General features: G+C 54.1%; 1 protein-coding gene across 1 annotated transcript; it reads right to left on the bottom strand.

The window, feature by feature from the left end:
• Positions 1–1,855: 1,855 nt before the first annotated feature.
• Positions 1,856–7,664, bottom strand: ACP4 (acid phosphatase 4). The gene is made up of 10 exons (XM_045378828.2): positions 7,158–7,664; positions 6,823–7,089; positions 5,884–6,030; positions 5,547–5,645; positions 5,378–5,473; positions 3,879–4,011; positions 3,725–3,807; positions 2,491–2,615; positions 2,108–2,286; positions 1,856–2,030 (listed from the first exon to the last, which is right to left on the bottom strand). Exons 1-10 carry the CDS (start codon positions 7,266–7,268, stop codon positions 1,915–1,917), a joined length of 1,356 nt encoding a protein of 451 aa, XP_045234763.1. The 5' UTR covers positions 7,269–7,664; the 3' UTR covers positions 1,856–1,914.
• Between the last annotated feature and the right edge of the window lie 9,827 nt (positions 7,665–17,491).

Below are 17,491 nucleotides of genomic sequence, written 5' to 3'. Positions count from 1 at the left end.
TGGGTCCAGGGGGATCCACCCAGGCCTCTGCCCACTAGCAGGCTCCCGGCACAGGCCCTTCCAGCAGGCTGCTGGGAAAGGGTGGGCTCTCACCACCAGGTGAGAGGTGGTCACAGCCACAGGGAACCCCGCCTGGCACTTGTGGTCTCCATGAACCTGCAAGGAAGCAGCCAGGCTCCCTCCCAGGGCCAGAAAGTATGAGGGGCATTCGTTCCTCAGCCTTCCCAGGGTCATGGCTCCGGGCATCCATTTGGGGTGCCCCATGACCACCCAACACCTCTAGGGAATGCCGGGAAGGGCAGTGAGGCAGGTCTGGGGACTCCCCAGGGACGAGTCTGCATGAGAGGCTGCCCTCAGGACCCTGGGAAGAAATGGGCTAGGGCGGTATGCAGATGGCCCTGGTGTAGGGGAGGGGTTGTCCCAGCTTCCACTCACTGGTGTTCCTGGACCCTGTTCCTTTTTAAGGTTCTGGTCACTGGGAGTGGCTTTGAACTTTGTTCCAACTGCCCTGTGTAATGGGGACCAAGTGGCTGTTACTAAGCGTCCACTGCACCCAGGCTCCCCACGAGTGCTCTGGTTAGACGCTGCCACACAGCCATGGGTGTGGGACAAGGCTTGGGAGGGACTGGTGCTCTGCCCTGTGCCACACGAAGAGGCAGCCTCCCCCTTGGGCCAGTTACTCAAATGGCAGCCATGCAGGTGCCCCACAGCGCCTGCTACTGCATGAGTGGGGGCGGAGTAGCTCTCATCAGCATGTGATAAATGTTCGAGTGGTGGATGCATGGCCCATGCGATGGTTGGGACCCGAACACTGTTTTATTTAACCTAAATTTAAATAGCCACACGTGGTGGTGACTACTGTATTGGCCAGCGCCTCCACGTCGCTTGCAGCATTGCAGTGCACAACCCAGAGAGCGCTGCCATCTTTCCCTGCTCTCTGCCTTCCCCCAGGAAGGAAGTCTGGGAGTTGAGGAGTCTGCTGGCTTAGAGTCGTGGTTCTGCCGAGTGAGACACAGAAGGGCCTATTACTTGCCCAGAGGCGCACAGCCTCGGAAACCAGGCTTTGAATCGTGCGCCTTTCTGAGGTCTCTGCTGCCGGATCCCCCTGACCCCACCCGAGTTCATAACCATGAACTCAAAGCAACCCTTTGAGAGCTGGTGTGGGTCACTTTCTAGACGAGGGTCCAACTGCTGTGAGCCCGGTCTCCACAGAGCACATGGCCCACGTCGAGGCTCACTGAGCAAGCTCCTGTCACACAATCTGCATGTGGAGGTACATACAGGGTCCACTAGGTCCTCAGCCAGCCACATGCTTCCTATGCTTGCATAGAAACATGCATAAACATGCCAGCTGGGTGTGGTGGCTCACAACTATAATCCCAGTGCTTTGGGAGGCCAGGGCAGGAGGATTGCTTGAGGCCAGGAATTTGAGGCCAGCCTGGCCAACATACCAAGAAAAAAAAACCAGGCATGGTGCACACCTGTAGAAGCTGAAACGAGTTCGAAGCTGCAGTGAGCTATGCTTATGGCACTACTGCAGCCTGGGCCACAAAGACAGACCCTGTCTCTACCAAAAAAGTGCCATGCAGGCATGCCTGCTTGTTCAGACATGGGCACATTTGTGCTTGAATGTGTGCCACAGACACGTTTTTATCAGTAAGTACGTACAGACTACCTGTGCACGCGCATAAGCGCAAAAACAGTGGTCACACGTGACATGCATGCATGCACACTCATGCCACTGTCACAGACGCGCATATAAGCGCACACAAACTGGTTTCCAGGCCAGAGGCTCCACCCAGCCCTCGTTCCCCACGCACACAGGCGCACAGTAAGTCACAGAAGCCAGAACAGCTAGTGAGCATACGTGTTGGGGTCCAGTGTCAGGTGGGGGTAGGGAAACTGGTTTCTGGCTCACACGGGGCCCCCCAAGGCCCGCAGGCACCCTGGTCTCCAGGCCAGCAGGCCCAGCCCCAAGCTGAGTGCCACCAACACAGCTACAGCTCCGGCCAGCAGGGGCACCACTGGAGCTGCAGGGAGAACATGCAGGGTGTGAGTTTCAGGACTTGGAACCCTCCACTCCCATCCCAGCACAGAGGACTGTCACCTGGGGGGATGGCAGCCTCATAGGGGCCATGGCAGGAGACCCCATGGGCCGGAGGCCGGGCCGAGGCAGTCAGCTGGTAGAAGCGGCGTAGTGGACAGGGGGCCGGGCACCCGGGGAGACTGAGAGGCAGGGGCAGGTGGGCGGAGTCATTGCGGTAGAAGAGGGAGATGGTGACATTCCTGGAGAGAGAGGACACAGTGGCACCTTCTCCCTGTCGTCATTGATTTTAAAACCTGGAGAAATGGGCTCCTGACTCCCACCTGTTATCCTCCCAGCACCATCCCATGCAGTTCCCTGCCCCGCCATGCCTTCTGCCTAGCACATCACACCTTGCTTTGGGAGTTCTGTCCCGCCCATCTCCCTGGGCACCATCCCATCCTCACCCTCCGTTTTTATCAGGATCCCTCAGGTGCCTCCGGAACTCAAAGCCGAGGCAGGCGGCATATGGCGGGGTGTGTCCATCATAGAGGCCCAGGGCCGCCTGGAGGGCCAGCAGGGTGCTGTCGTGCTGCAGGTGGAGCCGAGGGGTGAGACACCTCTCTCTAGAGGCCGCCTTTCTCCTGAACACTAGACTTGTGCATCCAGATGTCCCCCAGGCTGCTTGGAACCAACCCTCCAAACTTGCTCTTCCCTCCCTCTCACCCTGAAGGCAGTACCAACAGTTACAGGCGGCCATTTAACAAAGATGGCTCAAATAGGTGCAAAATATGATTGGACTAAGCAGCCTGTCTCCTCTGGAAGGACAGACTGCTTAGTCCAATATTTTCTTTTTTTTCTTTTTTTTTTTTTTTTGAGACGGAGTCTCGCTCTGTCGCACAGGCTGGAGTGCAGTGGCCAGATCTCGGCTCACTGCAAGCTCCGCCTCCCGGGTTTACGCCATTCTCCTGCCTCAGCCTCCCGAGTAGCTGGGACTACAGGCGCCCGCCACCTCGCCCAGCTAGTTTTTTGTATTTAGTAGAGACGGGGTTTCTTTTTTTTTTTTTTTTTTTTTTTTTTGAGACGGAGTCTCGCTCTGTCGCCCAGGCTGGAGTGCAGTGGCGCGATCTCGGCTCACTGCAAGCTCCGCCTCCCGGGTTCACGCCATTCTCCTGCCTCAGCCTCCCGGGTAGCTGAGACTACAGGCGCCCACAACCGCGCCCGGCTAATTTTTTGTATTTTTAGTAGAGACAGGGTTTCACCGTGGTCTCGATCTCCTGACCTTGTGATCCGCCCGCCTCGGCCTCCCAAAGTGCTGGGATTACAGGCGTGAGCCACCGCGCCCGGCCGAGACGGGGTTTCACCGTGTTAGCCAGGATGGTCTCGATCTCCTGACCTCGTGATCGGCCCGTCTCGGCCTCCCAAAGTGCTGGGATTACAGGCTTGAGCCACCGCGCCCGGCCAATATTTTCTTAATGAAAACAAGGAATTATCTTTAATTCATACATTCTTCCTCCCGTAACACCATCACCTCCCTCTTTCCAGACTAATGATATAGCCCAAGAGTAGGGTTTGGAGATACAGGCTACCCAAGACAATGGACTGGGGTCCATTGGGACCGCAGGCTCTTCCTCACCCAAATCGCTGTCACCCTCATCCCTGTGCCTCAGTGTCATATGGCACTGCTTCCCAAGGACTCACGGCTGAGTACATGACCATCTTGAGGGGCAGCCCCAGGCGCTGGACCCGGGAGAAGTTTGCAAGGATAGCGTTCAGCAGGATCCCTGAGGATGGGAAAAAAGAGCTTAGAATCTCCCAGAGGGAGGCACCCCAGCCTCCCAGCCCCACACCTCACCCCCTGTCAACTGGGCCTTCTCTGCTGCCCGGGGTGGGCCCACGTGGGCTCCAATATCCAAAGCCGAGATCTGGGCAAGGGTCCGCAGGACATCTGGGGAGGCCCAGGCTGGTAGTGGAAGACCATGGGCTTGCTGTGGGGAGACGGGAAGAGAAGACTGACGGACCATCCTGAGCCCTCGAGTTTGCCTCTGGCCCCACAGGCCTGTGCTGCCCCCTGCTCTTTTGAGTCTCCCATGGGCTGGATCTGGATCAGGCTGGGAAATCATGAATGTGGACAGCAGTGTGGTTTTTTTTGTTTTTTTTTTTTGCTTTTTTTGTTTTTTTGGGTTTTTTTTGAGATGGAGCCTTGCTCCATCACCCAGGCTGGAGTGCAGTGGCACAATCTCGGCTCACTGCAATCCTCGCCTCTCGGGTTCAAGTGATTCTCCTGCCTCAGCCTCGCGAGTAGCTGTGATTACAAGTGCGTGCCACCATGCCCAGCTAATTTTTGTATTTTTAGTAGAGATGGGGTTTTACCATGTTGGCTAGGCTGGTCTCGAACTCCTGACCTCAGGTGATCCACCCACCTCGGCCTCCCAAAGTGGTGGGATTACAGGCGTGAGCCACCGCGCCCGGCCAACAGCGATTAGTAATTAATAATAGACATTGTCATTCCACAGCCCAGAAGGCTTTATCTGAAACCCCTGGGACCAGAGGGGTTTCACAGCTCAGACATTCTGGACTTCAGAAAGATCTGATGGTGCTGATACCACACAGCATGGAACACACACAGCAAAGGCTGGGGCAGCCCCCTTAGTCACACACATCGCTGCTCCCACCCTGTGATTTGGAACATTCCGTGAGCTGGAGCGAGCAAAGACTAGCAAGAGTAAGAGTACTAGCTAGGTGTGGTGGCTTACGCCTGTAATCCCAGCGCTTGGGGAGGCAAAAGGATTGTTTGAGCCCACGAGTTCCTGGGCAACATAGTGAGACCCCATCTCTGCCAAAAAAAAAAAAAAAAAAAAAATTTTTTTTTTTTTTTTTTTTTTAATTAGCCAGGCATGGTGGTGTGCACCTGCCTCAGCTACTCGGAAGGCTGAGGCAGGAGGATTCCTATAGCCAGGGAGATGGAGGCTGCAGTGAGTTATGATAATGCACTCCAGCCTGGGTGACAGAGCGAGACCCTGTCTATTTCAGGTCAGCTCCCACCGCCCAGGTTTTGGGTTTTCTGATTACAGGACTGTGGGGAGGAATTGCCAAATGTGTAGCCTCAAACCCTAGCAAGGCCTTCACTGTGTGCCAGGCACTGTTGTAAGCACAGTGCGTAGATTAACCATTTGAATCCTCACGGCGTCCTGGGGAGGTGTTGATACTGGTGTTGCCATCCCCACTGTGCAGATGGGAAAACTGAGGCACAGAGGGTTAACTAAATGCATGAGGGAACAGGGCTAGTGAGTAGCAAGCTGGGATTGGAAACAGTTGTCCTTAAACCCTTGGCTGGGAAGGGGCGGGGCTCACCTGGCACATGAGTGTGTCCAGAACCTTCCATGCCCTGCGCAGCGGCTCTCCAACCAGCGACAGCCCCGTGAAGTTCTCCAGGCGAGTCAGGAAGCCCTGGATGCGCGGGGCTGGGTGAGCCCTGGCCGGTCCCCTGCGCCTCGCCCCACCCCGCCACCGCCCTGCTCACCGTCCAGCCCTCCAGGGCCTCCTGGTACTCAGCGGCCTCGGTGGCCTCCCGCAGCAGCTCGTGGTATCTGGGACAGCTGCGCATGGGGAACCTCAGCAGCTGGGGAGAACTGAGGCTCAGAGAGGACAGCCACGTGCCTTGGGTCTCACAGCGGGTTGGGGGAACCTGGGGTCTCTGCCCCCGCGTCTGTCGCAGTTTCTCCCAGATCCAGAAGAAGCCAGACAGACCGGCTCGAGGACAGCATTGCTTCTCGGAGCTAGCTCAGGTGGCCAGACCCAGAGCTGCCTCTCTCTCCACCCACTCCCTCCCTCACCACACCTGGGTCCAGCGCCCTGACCTTGTCCTCAGCCACGGGCACCGTGTGCACTGGGATCGGCCTCCAGTGGGCCTCCGGGCTCCCTGGAGCAGCCTCGGGAAACAGCCCGGCAAGGTTGGCCTGCGCGCTCTCCAGTGTGCGGTCAAAGTCCGTGCTGCGGATGTACACCTGGAGCGGGGTGGAGAGAAGGCAGGCGGGGGGTCGTGGTTGGGGTCAGAGGTCAGCTGTGGTGGCAAATCAGAAGCCTCAGATTCAGTTTGGAATAGGGGTCAGACACTGAGAATCATGTGGCTGTCAATGTTGGAAGTTGGGATCAAGGGTCCAGAGGTTAATGTCAGGAGCAGTTGGGCTGGAAGTCCTAAACTGGACAGCCATGTTGGATTTAGGGGTCATTTGAGTCAATGAGGGTCAAAAAGGAAGATCAGAATCGGTGGAGGCTGGAGGTTAGAGGTCAAGTTTAGGAGGGCAGCATGGAGGCTTGGTGTCAGAGTTCAATACATGTTCATCGGAGGTCAGGAGGACTGTCTGTAACTAGGGGATGTCAGAAGACATAGGAGGAAACAAAAGAGGTAGGTCAGAATTGACAAAGTGTAGAGGTTAAAGGTTAGAGGTCAGGAAGGCAAGTTATGTCAATAAGGGTCAAAGATCGAAATCAAGTTTGGGGTCAAATGTCAGAGGCCAGAGGTCTGATTGGAGTCAACAGGACTAGAAAACAGAGATGGAGGCCAAATAATAAAGTCAGAGTTGATGGAGGTCAGAGGTTGAGATGTGACAGGTTGAGATGGAGTCAGAAGTCAGTGTGGGTTAGTCAGTGTACCGGGGGTCAGAGATTAGAGGTAGAGGGTAAGTCAGGTTGATGGAGGTCAAAGGCCAGAGGTGGAGGCCCAAAGAGAGTGTTGTAGTCAGTGGAGGTCAAAGGTGGAAGGTCAGGGGACCAGGTGGGGGTGACTATGGCAGTACCTCCTCCCGCCGGTACTCAGGACTCAGGAAGGCCTCATAGCGGCTCCTCAGGAAGCGGCCCAGCTCCAGCTGCTGGCGGACCCCCTCCTGGGGACAGAACAGCCTTAGTCTACCCCTCTCCACCCCTCCCACCCTTGCCCTCACCTCCCACCCACTTCTCACCCTGGTCAGCTGGCCCAGGCCTCGTGGCCACAGGGTGGAGGCCACCTCCTTGTGTGGGTCCGTGGGGTAGGAGGCCAGCGGGGCCCGGTCGCCATGGCGGAATACCTGGGGACAGGACTGGTCAGGGCTAGCCCTGGGGGAGCTGAGGGCAGGCCGGGGCAGGGGTGTCTCACCAGAGCCACGAACACCAGAGATCCTTCTGGCAGGGCCCGGGGTGGCAGCAGCAGCAGCAGCAGGAGCAGGAGAGGTCCAGCAGGGTGGCCCCAAAACCCCAGCCCGGCCATTTCCACCCAGCCCAGACGCTGAGCTCAGCCCACTGTCTGGGCCGCAGTCCCGCCTGTCCCAGCCCTGCACTCAGCACCCCCATTATAGCAGGCCCTGGCACGCTTCCCCAGGGGCCACAGATCCCATCCCCCAGCGCCTCTGCCAGTCTTTGATTAACCCGTTTCATCTTCGTTTCATCTTCACTGCTGCCCCAGCAGACGCTTGATGTGCTCGTCATCATCCCCGTTGTGCCGATGGGGAAACTGAGGCACAGAAGGGTTCTGTAACTTGCCCAAGAAAACACTGAGGTTTCTCAGACAAAGCTGCGCTTTGAACCCAGGTGCCTTTAACCTGGATGCAGACTTGGAAAGAGACCCTCACCCCGCATTGTTCGTCTCAGCCACAGCCTTGACCCCCTGAGTCAGAGAGGTCAACGGTAGTAACCATGGGCTAGATTTTCTGTACTTTGATGCGTTGACACCAGGGGCCTTGCTATTCATTAGAAGGACCGCCCCTCCCGGGGTTACCAGTTCCTGGAAATAGTCACGGACTGGCGCAGGCGCGTGCCTCTTCTGTACAAACCAGCCAACCCAGAGCCCACACCCCAACCACCCGGGCCACCATCCACCTGCCCTGATCACCCGGGGCAGGGTACTGGACAACTCAGGACAGCCCCTGTGCCCCAGAGCCTGCTGAAATGGCTCAACCAGCCACTCTCTACCCTACCTTATCCCACAGAAAACACAAAGAAGCTGCTTGCTTCAGGTCTGTCTCCTGGGCACCCCAGTGCCTCCCCATGTGGCCCCCGTGGCATGCTCCCTCCGCTGGAGAAACTGTGAGTATAACAAGTCATCTTTCTTTCTTTCTTTTTTCTTTTTTTTCTTTCTTTTTTTTTTATTTTTTTATTTTTTTTTTTTGAGACGTAGTCTTACTCTGTTGCCCAGGCTGGAGTGCAGTGACATGATCTCAGCTCGCTGCAACCTCCACCTCCCAGGTTCAAGAGATCCTCCTGCCTCAGCCCCCCTAGTAGCTGGAATAACAGGCATGTGCCACCATGGCCAGCTAATTTTTGTTTGTTTTTTTTTTTAGTGGAGATGGGTTTTCACCATGTTGACCAGGCTGGTCTCGAACTCCTAACCTCAGGTGATCCACTCGCCTCGGCTTCCCAAAGTGCTGGGATTACAGGTGTGAGCCACCATGCCCAGCCAACAAGTCATCTTTCAGTGGCAATCGTCTGCTGCTCGGGCGGCCTTACCATCCCACAATGCTGATAAAATCTTCACTTCTCAGCACCGTCTGGGGCTGGCTGGCTCTCCTGCCTCACTGTGCACAGTCAGCCTCCAGTCCTGTCCTGTTTTGTTTGTTTGTTTGTTTGTTTGAGACAGAGTTTTGCTGTATTGCCCAGAATGGTCTTAAACTCCTGGGCTCAAGCAGTTCTCCCACCTTGGCCTCTCAAAGTGCTGGGATTACAGGTGTGAGCTCCTGCACCAGTTACGGAAGTTTTGTGAATCTCTCTCTCTCCCCGTACTTGAAATACGATAGAGGCCCCTGGAATAAAGTAGTAGAAGAGCTGGAGGCTTAAGCCAGACCAGGAGCTGGCAGCTCACACCTGTAATCCCAGAACTTTGGGAGGCCAAGGTAGGAGGATTGCTTGAGGCCAGGAGTTCAAGACCAGCCTGGCCAACATGAAGAGACCCCCACCGCCCTGACTCCATCTCTATAAAAAATAAACAAAAATTAGCCAGGCATGGTATGGTGGCGTGTGCCTGTAGTCCCAACTACTCAAGAGACTGAGATGGGAGGATCACGTGAGTCCAGGAATTTGAGGCTTCAGTGAGCTATAATCATACCTTTGCACTACAGCCTGGACAACAGAGTAAGACCCTATCTCTAAAAAAAAAAGAAAAGAGAAAAAAAAAAAAACAACCCTGAAGCAAAATTAAGAAACTAGAAACCATGTTCCAGCCCCTGGAGATGTCAGCACTTTAATATCTACTGATGTGTTGGCTCCTGTGACAGTTTACCACTCAGTGGCTTCAAATGACAGTTCAGGAGGTCGGAAGTCTGCAATCAATATAACTGGGCCAGGCATGGTGCCTGACACCTGTAATCCTGTCACCTTCTGAGGCCGAAGTGGGCAGATCAGTTGGGTTCAGGAGTCTCAGACCAGCTTGGGCAACATGGTGAAACCCCGTCTCTACTAAAAATACCAAAAAACTAGCCAGGTGTAGTGGCGCACGCCTGTAGTCCCAGCCACTTGTCGCTTGAGCCCAAAGTTGAGGCTGCAGTGAGCCCTGATTCTGTCACTCCACTCCATCCTGGGCGACAGAGCGAAACCTGATGTTTAAATGCAGTTTTTCATGTATGTACTTCTTACCAAAATGAGATCATACAGAACCTGCAATTTTGTAACCTGCGTCTTTCAGTTAACCTCCTCTTCTCCTTGGCAACAGTGCTTTGGTCTTGTCTGATACCCACTCCCTGTTCAAATGTCCCTCCATTTCTCCCTAAAGAAGACTTTGTTTGGTTTTGTCTTCTGAGACAGGGTCTCACTCTGTCACACAGGCTGGAGGGCAGTGGTACAATCTCGGCTCACTGCAGCCTCTGCCCCCCTCCTGGGTTCTGGTGATTCTCGTGCCTGAGCCTCCTGAGTAGCTGGGACTATAGGTGCACACCACCGCACCTGGCTAATTTTTGTATTTTTAGTAGAGACAGGGTTTCGCCACGCTGCCCAGGCTGGTCTCAAACTTCTGGCTTCAAGCCATCCTCTTGCCTCAGTCTCCCACCTGAAGAGCCTTTATAACTTGTTTGTCTAAACCAAAACCTGGTCCAGGATCACCCATCAAAGCTGTCTCTTAACGGATTTTTTCAAATATAGCAAGGCCACTTGCTTTTGTTTTGCATTGTAGCATGGATTTGTTGGAGAGACGGTGCTCCTTGCTCTGCAGAATGTGTTGCCTTCTGGAATTTTCTGGGTAATGCCCTGAGGTATTGTTTTACAATCCGTGTTATTCATAGGAGCGATGTTGTACAACTGTGACCACTGAATCAGCAAATAAGGACCCACTGCTTCATTAATATAAGTATATATTTTTCTATTTATTTATTTATTTTTATTTATTTATCACGCCACTCTGTTGCCCAGGCTGGAGTGCAGTGGCGTGATCTCGGCTCAGTGTAACCTCCCCCACCTGGGGTTCAAGTGTTGCCCGTGCCTCAGCCTCCTGAGTAGCTGGGACTACAGGTGCACACCACCACACCCGGCTAAATTTTTTGTTTTTTTAGTAGAGATGGGGTTTCACCGTGTTGGCAAGGCTGGTCTCAAACTCATGACCTCAAGTGATCCTCCCGCCCTGGCCTCCCAAAGTGCTGGGATTACAAGTGTGAGCCACCGCACCTGGCCTATATTTATATATATTTAAAGAGATGGGGTCTTACTATGTTGCCCAGGCTGGTCTCGAACTCCTGGGCTCAAGCGATTCTCCTGTCTCACTTGCCCAAAGTGTTGGGATTACAGGCATGAGCCACCGCACCCAACCCTATATATGTGTGTGTGTATATATAGTACACATATATAGTACATATATAGTACACATATATAGTACATATATATGTACACACACACACACACACGTATTTCTCCAATAAGTGTTCACAGTTGTACAACATGGCTACCAAAAACAGCAAGACTCTATCTGCCAGAAATAATGCAAATAGCTACCTGAATAGCCAGATTGTATAGTCTCCTTTTTTGTGGTAGTGATAGGTAAATAGATATCTCACACATGCATGTATCACATGTATTTTATTTTATTTTAATTTTTAGTTGTAGTTGTGGAGACAGGATCTCACTCTGTTGCCCAGGCTGGAGTGCAGTGGCGTGATCTTGGCTCATGGCAACCTCGACCTCCTGAGCCCAAGTGATCCTCCCATCTGGAGGAGGAAGTTTTGCCTGGGCCTCCTCAACTGTTCTCCTGGCCTGCAGGCTCCTGCTGTGAGATATTTCTACACCCAGAACTGACCCGGTCCCTCCCCTGCTCTCAACCCTCCCATGGCTCCCCAGCACCCTCCGGGGAAAAACCCAGATGCCTCAGTATGGTGTTCGAGGTTCAGACTTTCCAGTCTCACATGTCCCGATGTCACGTTCAGATGCCGCGTGTGGTGGGCCACACCAGGGTCTGTCTCTGCCCTGTGCCTCTGCCAGAATGCCCTTCCCCCGTTGCCCTGGCCACCATTCTTGTTGCTCTGACAACCCCCTCTTGGGGTTCCAGTGGCTTCTCCCCTCTCTGGCTCAGAGGCCCAGGAAGGGGAGAGAAGACCAAGCAAGGGGTGGCTGGAATCCCAAGGCCATGAACTTTCAGGAAGTGAGGAGGGGTCTGGCAGGGAAGGGAGGCCTGGGGCGGGGCAGAGGGCGGGGAGGGGAAGGGTCCTGACCTCTGATCTCCTCCCCCCAGAATGTGACTCTGGCCATGGCCGTGTTCACCATCCTGACTTCCATCTACTTCTTCAACAAAGTGAGCAGGAAGAGGGCGGAGGTGGGGGCTGAGTCTCTGTTTCCCTGGTCCGGTTTTGTCATCTTGGTCTCTCTTTCTCTCCCACTTCTCTGTATATCTCCCTGTTTTCCTCTCTCAGGCTCAGCAGTGAGAAGACGCAGGACCTCCCCACCCAAAAGCCCTGCCTCTGCCCGGACCATCGCTCTGAGGCCAAATAAATGTAACTGAATCTGCACATCCTGCTCCCCCGCCCACTGCCCCTGCGCCCGGCCTCGGGCCTACATCACACCTGGGGACTCCGTGTTTCAGGAGGGACTGGGGTGGGGGTCCGGACTCCAGAGTCTGAGGTAGGAGAGTGGTGAGGGCCCACCCTCTCAGGTTTGAGGCTAGGAGCTGGGAGTCTGAGTTGGGTTTTGAGGGATGGGTAGGAGTCTGTCTGGGGCATTCCAAGAAGAGGAAGAACATTTCAACTCTGGGTGTAAGGGCACAGAGGGAAGAAAGAGCAGGGCAGATTCAGCGCCTGGTACCGACACAGGCTGCTGTGTACTTCGGATTTGTTATTTCCCTCTTATCCACCGACTTCTTCTCCATCAGACAAAGGCGAAAATCTTTGTCCAGTGGGCCCCAGAAAACCACAGCCAGGGCAGCCTGAGATCCAAGATGTGAATGCACTTGTCACATCAGCTGCAACGGGCTTTAGTTATCATCGTTTTCTCCATCACTGTCATACTGTATCAACACATCTTCCTCTTTTTTTTTCTTTTTGAGATGAGATCTCACTCTGTTGCCCAGGCTGGAGTACAGTGGTATGATCATAGCTCACTGCAACCCTGAACTCCCGGGCTCGAGCGATCCTCCTGCCTCAGCCTCCTGAGTAGCTGGGACTGTAGGTGTTCACCACCATGCCCAGCTAACTTTTATTAATTTTTTTTAGAGACAGGGTCTCACCATGTTGCCCAAGCTGGCCTCTAACTCCTGACCTCAAGCAGTCCTCCTACCTCAGCCTCCCAAAGTGTTGGAATCATAGGTGTGAGCCACTGTGCTCAACCTCTTTTCTTAACAAGCTCCTATTTAACCTTCAACACCCACCAGCAATGTCCCTTCCTATAAAAGTATGCAGACTCACCCCCATAGCCAGTTCCTTAGCAGCCCCCTTGCATAGTGCCCTTCCCCAACCCCCTGCCTCTATCTCCAGCATCCTCAGGTCAATGCCCTGGGGGACACTTCAACCTTCAGTTGCATTTCACCTACCTTCTCATCTAGGCAAAAGCAATTTCATTTCAGCTCAATATCTGAAAAGACAGCTTTGGAGTAAGGTTGACTGTGCGTGCTAGGTTTTCCTGGAAAAGCTCAACAAATTTCCTCCTTTCCTTTCTTCCTTTCTCCCTCCCCTCCCCTCCCCCTCCCCCCCTCCCTCCCTCCCTTCCTTCCCTCCTTCCTTCCTTCCGAGACAGAGTTTTGCTCTTGTCCCCCAGGCTGGAGTGCAATGGTGCAATCTCGGCTCACCGCAACCTCCGCCTCCCAGGTTCAAGCAATTCTCCTGCCTCAGCCTCCCGAGTAGCTGGGATTACAGGCATGCACCACCACGCCTGGCTAATTTTGTGTTTTTAGTAGAGATGGGGTTTCTCCATGTTGGTCAGGCTGATCTCAAACTCCCAACATCAGGTGATCCACCCGCCTTGGCCTCCCAAAGTACTGGGATTACAGGCGTGAACCACCGCGCCCGGCCTCACAAATTTCATTTTATTTTATTTGAGATGGAGTCTCGCTCTGTTAAACCCAGGCTGGAGTGCAATAGCGCGATCTCGGCCCACTGCAACCTCCACCTCCCAGATTCAAGCAATTATCCTGCCTCAGCCTCCCAAGTAGCTGGGACTACAGGCACCTGCTACCATGCCTGGCTAAGTTTTGTATTTTTAGTAGAGACAGGGTTTCAGTATGTTGGCCAGGGTGGTCTCGAACTCATGACTTAGTGATCTGCCTGCCTCGGCCTCCCACAGTGCTGGGATTACAGGTGTGAGCCACAGCGCTTGGCCACAAATTTCAGTAATGGCTACAAATTTCAATAATAAAAAGATTCATAGTCGCACTATAATTTTATCTCAAATTAATAGAATTTTTGTGGATCACCAACATTTTGGGCCAATGTTTTAGCATCAGTGGCAACAGCGCCCTCCTGAAGTTCTCAAAAGCTTCTATTTGGAGGCGGGCTTTACTTTCGAGTTATTGGCTGCAAAACTCCAAATAGCCACACAGTGGTGGTGTTGCACTATTTTCTCAACCAGAAATTGGCTGCCTTAAGGGTTGAGCGCAAGAAATAAACGTCGGTTTTGGCAATACCACAATTGTTTGTTTGTTTTTGAGACAGAGTCTCGCTCAAAACCACAATTTTTTGAGACCTGGGGGGTTCCTGGCTGCTTCCTCCCTCCTCCCTGCCTGGGCTTCCTCCCCCGCTGGACCCTCACCCCAGCCTTCTCTCTCTCTCCTCCAGTCCTCAGAGGGGTCCTCCTGTACCCAGAGCTGACCCTGTCCCCTTCTCTTCACAGCCCTCCAGTGGCCCTGAATTCCAGGCCCTCCACTGAGCATTGGAGGCTGCAAGTAACCTGACCCCCTCCAGGCTTTAAAAAAAAAAAAAAAAACTCACCCACCTCCCACGTCGGCCCTGGTGTATTCTTGGCCACAGCGAACTCGAAGATAGTCCCCTGTTTGCACTGCTGGGTCGCAGCCTGGAATGCCCTTTCCCATGTCTTTGTTTGTTAGAGACCGAGTTTCGCTCTGTCGCCCAGGCTGGAGTGCAGTGGTGCGATCTCGGCTCACTGCAAGCTCCGCCTCCCGCGTTCACGCCATTCTCCTGCCTCAGCCTCCCGAGTAGCTGGGACTACAGGCGCCCGCCACCACACCCGGCTAATTTTTTTGTATTTTTAGGTTTCACTGTGTTAACCAGGATGGTCTCCATCTCCTGACCTCGTGATCTGCCCACCTCGGCCTCCCAAAGTGCTGGGATTACAGGCTTGAGCCACTGTGCCCGGCCTTTTTTTTTTCACCTCAGCCTCCCTAGCAGCTGGGACCACAGGTGCACGCCACTATGCTTGGCTAATTTTTTTTTTTTTTTTTTTTTTTAGTAGAGATGAGGTCTTTCTGTGTTGCCCAGGCTGGTCTTGAACTCCTGGCCTCAAACAGTCCTCCCACCATGGTCTCCCAAAGTGTTGGGATTACAGGCATGAGTCACAGCACCCCCATCACCACTAACAAATACTGACAGCAAAGCTGGTCTTTGCGTTCCGCCACCCGCTCCCCTCCGTTTCCCTTTTGCACCCCAGGGTTTGAACCACTCAGTGCTGCCTTTCTCAGTCCTCTGGGAGCTATCAAGGTTGTATTTTCTTTTTCTTTCTTTTTCTTTTTCTTTTTTTTTTAAAGATGGAATCTCGCTCTGTTGCCCAGGCTGGAGTGCAGTGGCACAATCTCAGCTGACTGCAACCTCCACCTCCCAGGTTCAAGCGATTCTTCTGCCTCAGCCTCCTGAGTAGCTGGGATGACAGGTGCTGTCACACCTGGGTAATTTTTTTGGTATTTCTTTTTTCTTTTCTTTTTCTTTCTTTTCTTTTTCTTTTTATTTATTTATTTATTTTCAGATGGAGTCTTGCTTTATCACCCAGGCTGGAGTGCAGTGGCGAGATCTTGGATCACTGCAACCTCCACCTCCCGGGTTCAAGTGATTCTCCTGCCTCAGCCTCCCGAGTAGCTGGGATTACAGGTGCGTGCCACCACACTTGGCTGATTTTCCTATTTTTAGTAGAGATGGGATTTCACCATGTTGGCCGGGCTGGTCTTGAACTCCTTAACTCAGGTGATCCACCTGCCTCGGCCCCCCAAAGTGCTGGGATTACAGGCGTGAGCCACCGTGCTCACTTTTTTTTTCTTTTCTTTTGTATTTCTGGTAGAGACGGGGTTTTATCATGTTGGCCAGGCTGGTCTTGAGCTCCTGACCTCAAGTGATCCACCCACCTCAGCCTCCCAAAGTGCTGGGATTATAGGCGTGAGCAACTGTGCCCAGCCCCAGGTTGTATTTTCACAACCACAGATAGATGGGTCTCAGCCCAGCTGCCCGCAGAAATCCCTGGGGAGGTTTTTAAATTCCCAGAGCCAAGCTCCACCCAGGACCACTTAAACCACAGGGTCTGGGGATGGGGCCCGGACATCGATTTTATGTTAAAAGCTCTCCCTGGAGATTCTGCCGTGCAGCCAGGGTCAACAGCCCTCCCTGTAATGCATTCCCAGAAGACAAAGAGGTCGATTTTCCTCTTCCTGGAGCTGAGCGCATTTCAGAGGGAGCTCCATGGATATATCAAAGACTCAAAACATGGGGCCAAATTTACCTTTCAGTTTGGAAACATTCAGGAGCTTGAAACTGAAGGAAGGTGAAGCACATTGTTCCCCAGGGCAGAGGGCCTGGGGCGCAAGGTCGGAAGGCACTTGCATATTTCACAATGGACTCCTTCAGGAACCAGAAAAGCTGGCGGCCACTCCTCTCCCTCATTCTGTCTCACGTGCGGGGACCCGCAAGCTCTGTTTGCACGCAGCTTCTGACTTCAGCGCTGGCGGTTCCACATCTCAGGAACTGCTCAGTCCTGGGACAGCCACGGCGGGTGGTCACCCTTGTTCCACTTGCCGAATTCCTAGGCCACGTCTGCGTTCCAGGCTTTCCACCCAGGCCCCTGCCTCTCGCTCTCTCAGAGCTAGCTCTCTCCTCTCTCAGTCTGTCATTCTGTGTGTCACTGTGTCTGTCCTGTTCAGTGGTGATTCCCCTCTCCTCGTGTTCCTCCAGCGCCGGTTCTATGTCCGTCTCTCACTAGAGTTCTCCAGGTTTCTGTCTCTCACTGAGTCTTGGCCTCTTTGGCCTTTTCTGTGTCCCACTTGCCCCTCCCAGCAGCCTGGCCGGTCTCTCCCCTCCCCTCTGTGCCTCTATGTGTCTCCCTTCCATCCACATCGCTCCTGCTCCCGGCGTCGCCTCTTCCGTCTCACTGCTTTCTCTCTGGGTCTCTCCCTGCCTCTCTGTGGCTCTGTCCCCCTCTCTCTGGGCCTCTGTCCCCCTCCCTCTCTAGGTGTCTGTTTCCCTCTCTCTCTCTGGGTCTCTGTCCCCTTCTCTCTGGGTCTCTGTCCCCTTCTCTCTGGGTCTCTGTCCCCCTCTCTCTGGGTCTCTGTCCCCTTCTCTCTGGGTCTCTGTCCCCCTGTCTCTGGGTTTCTGTCCCCTGTCTCTCTGGGTCTCTGTCCTCCTCCCTGCTCCTCCATCTCTCTCTGCCTCCCCACCCTGCCTATCATCTCTGTCTTCTCTCAGCTCAGAGTCTCACATTATCCGGAGGTTGACATGGGGGGCTGCCCCCTCCCCACCCACCCTTTCTCACTCCCCAGGAATTTTCCTTCAGGTCCTCACAGGTCGGCGAGGGCCCCATCCCCTGTGCCCACTGCCACCTGTGCATCTTCAGACCCTCCCCCTTGGCAGGACCAGAGGGCCTGGTCCCCACCCATGTAGAGTAGAGGGTTGAGGTAGTTGCAGGCCCCCGCCAGGGTGAACCCAGAGGTCTGAGCAACACCCACAGGTCCCCCAGTTCCAGCCCGGCCTCCCCCGTGCCCAGCAGCCTCAGCGGCACCAGCAGGCAGAAGGGAAACCAGCAGAAAAACAGCATGGCCCCGATGCCCCCGGCACGCCTGGCAGCTCCGGCCACCCCGTGAGCCAAACACCAGCTGATGAT

Source organism: Macaca fascicularis, chromosome 19 (assembly GCF_037993035.2).
Source record: "Macaca fascicularis isolate 582-1 chromosome 19, T2T-MFA8v1.1".
Lineage (NCBI taxonomy): Eukaryota > Metazoa > Chordata > Mammalia > Primates > Cercopithecidae > Macaca > Macaca fascicularis.
This window is presented reverse-complemented; position numbering and strand designations above follow the sequence as displayed.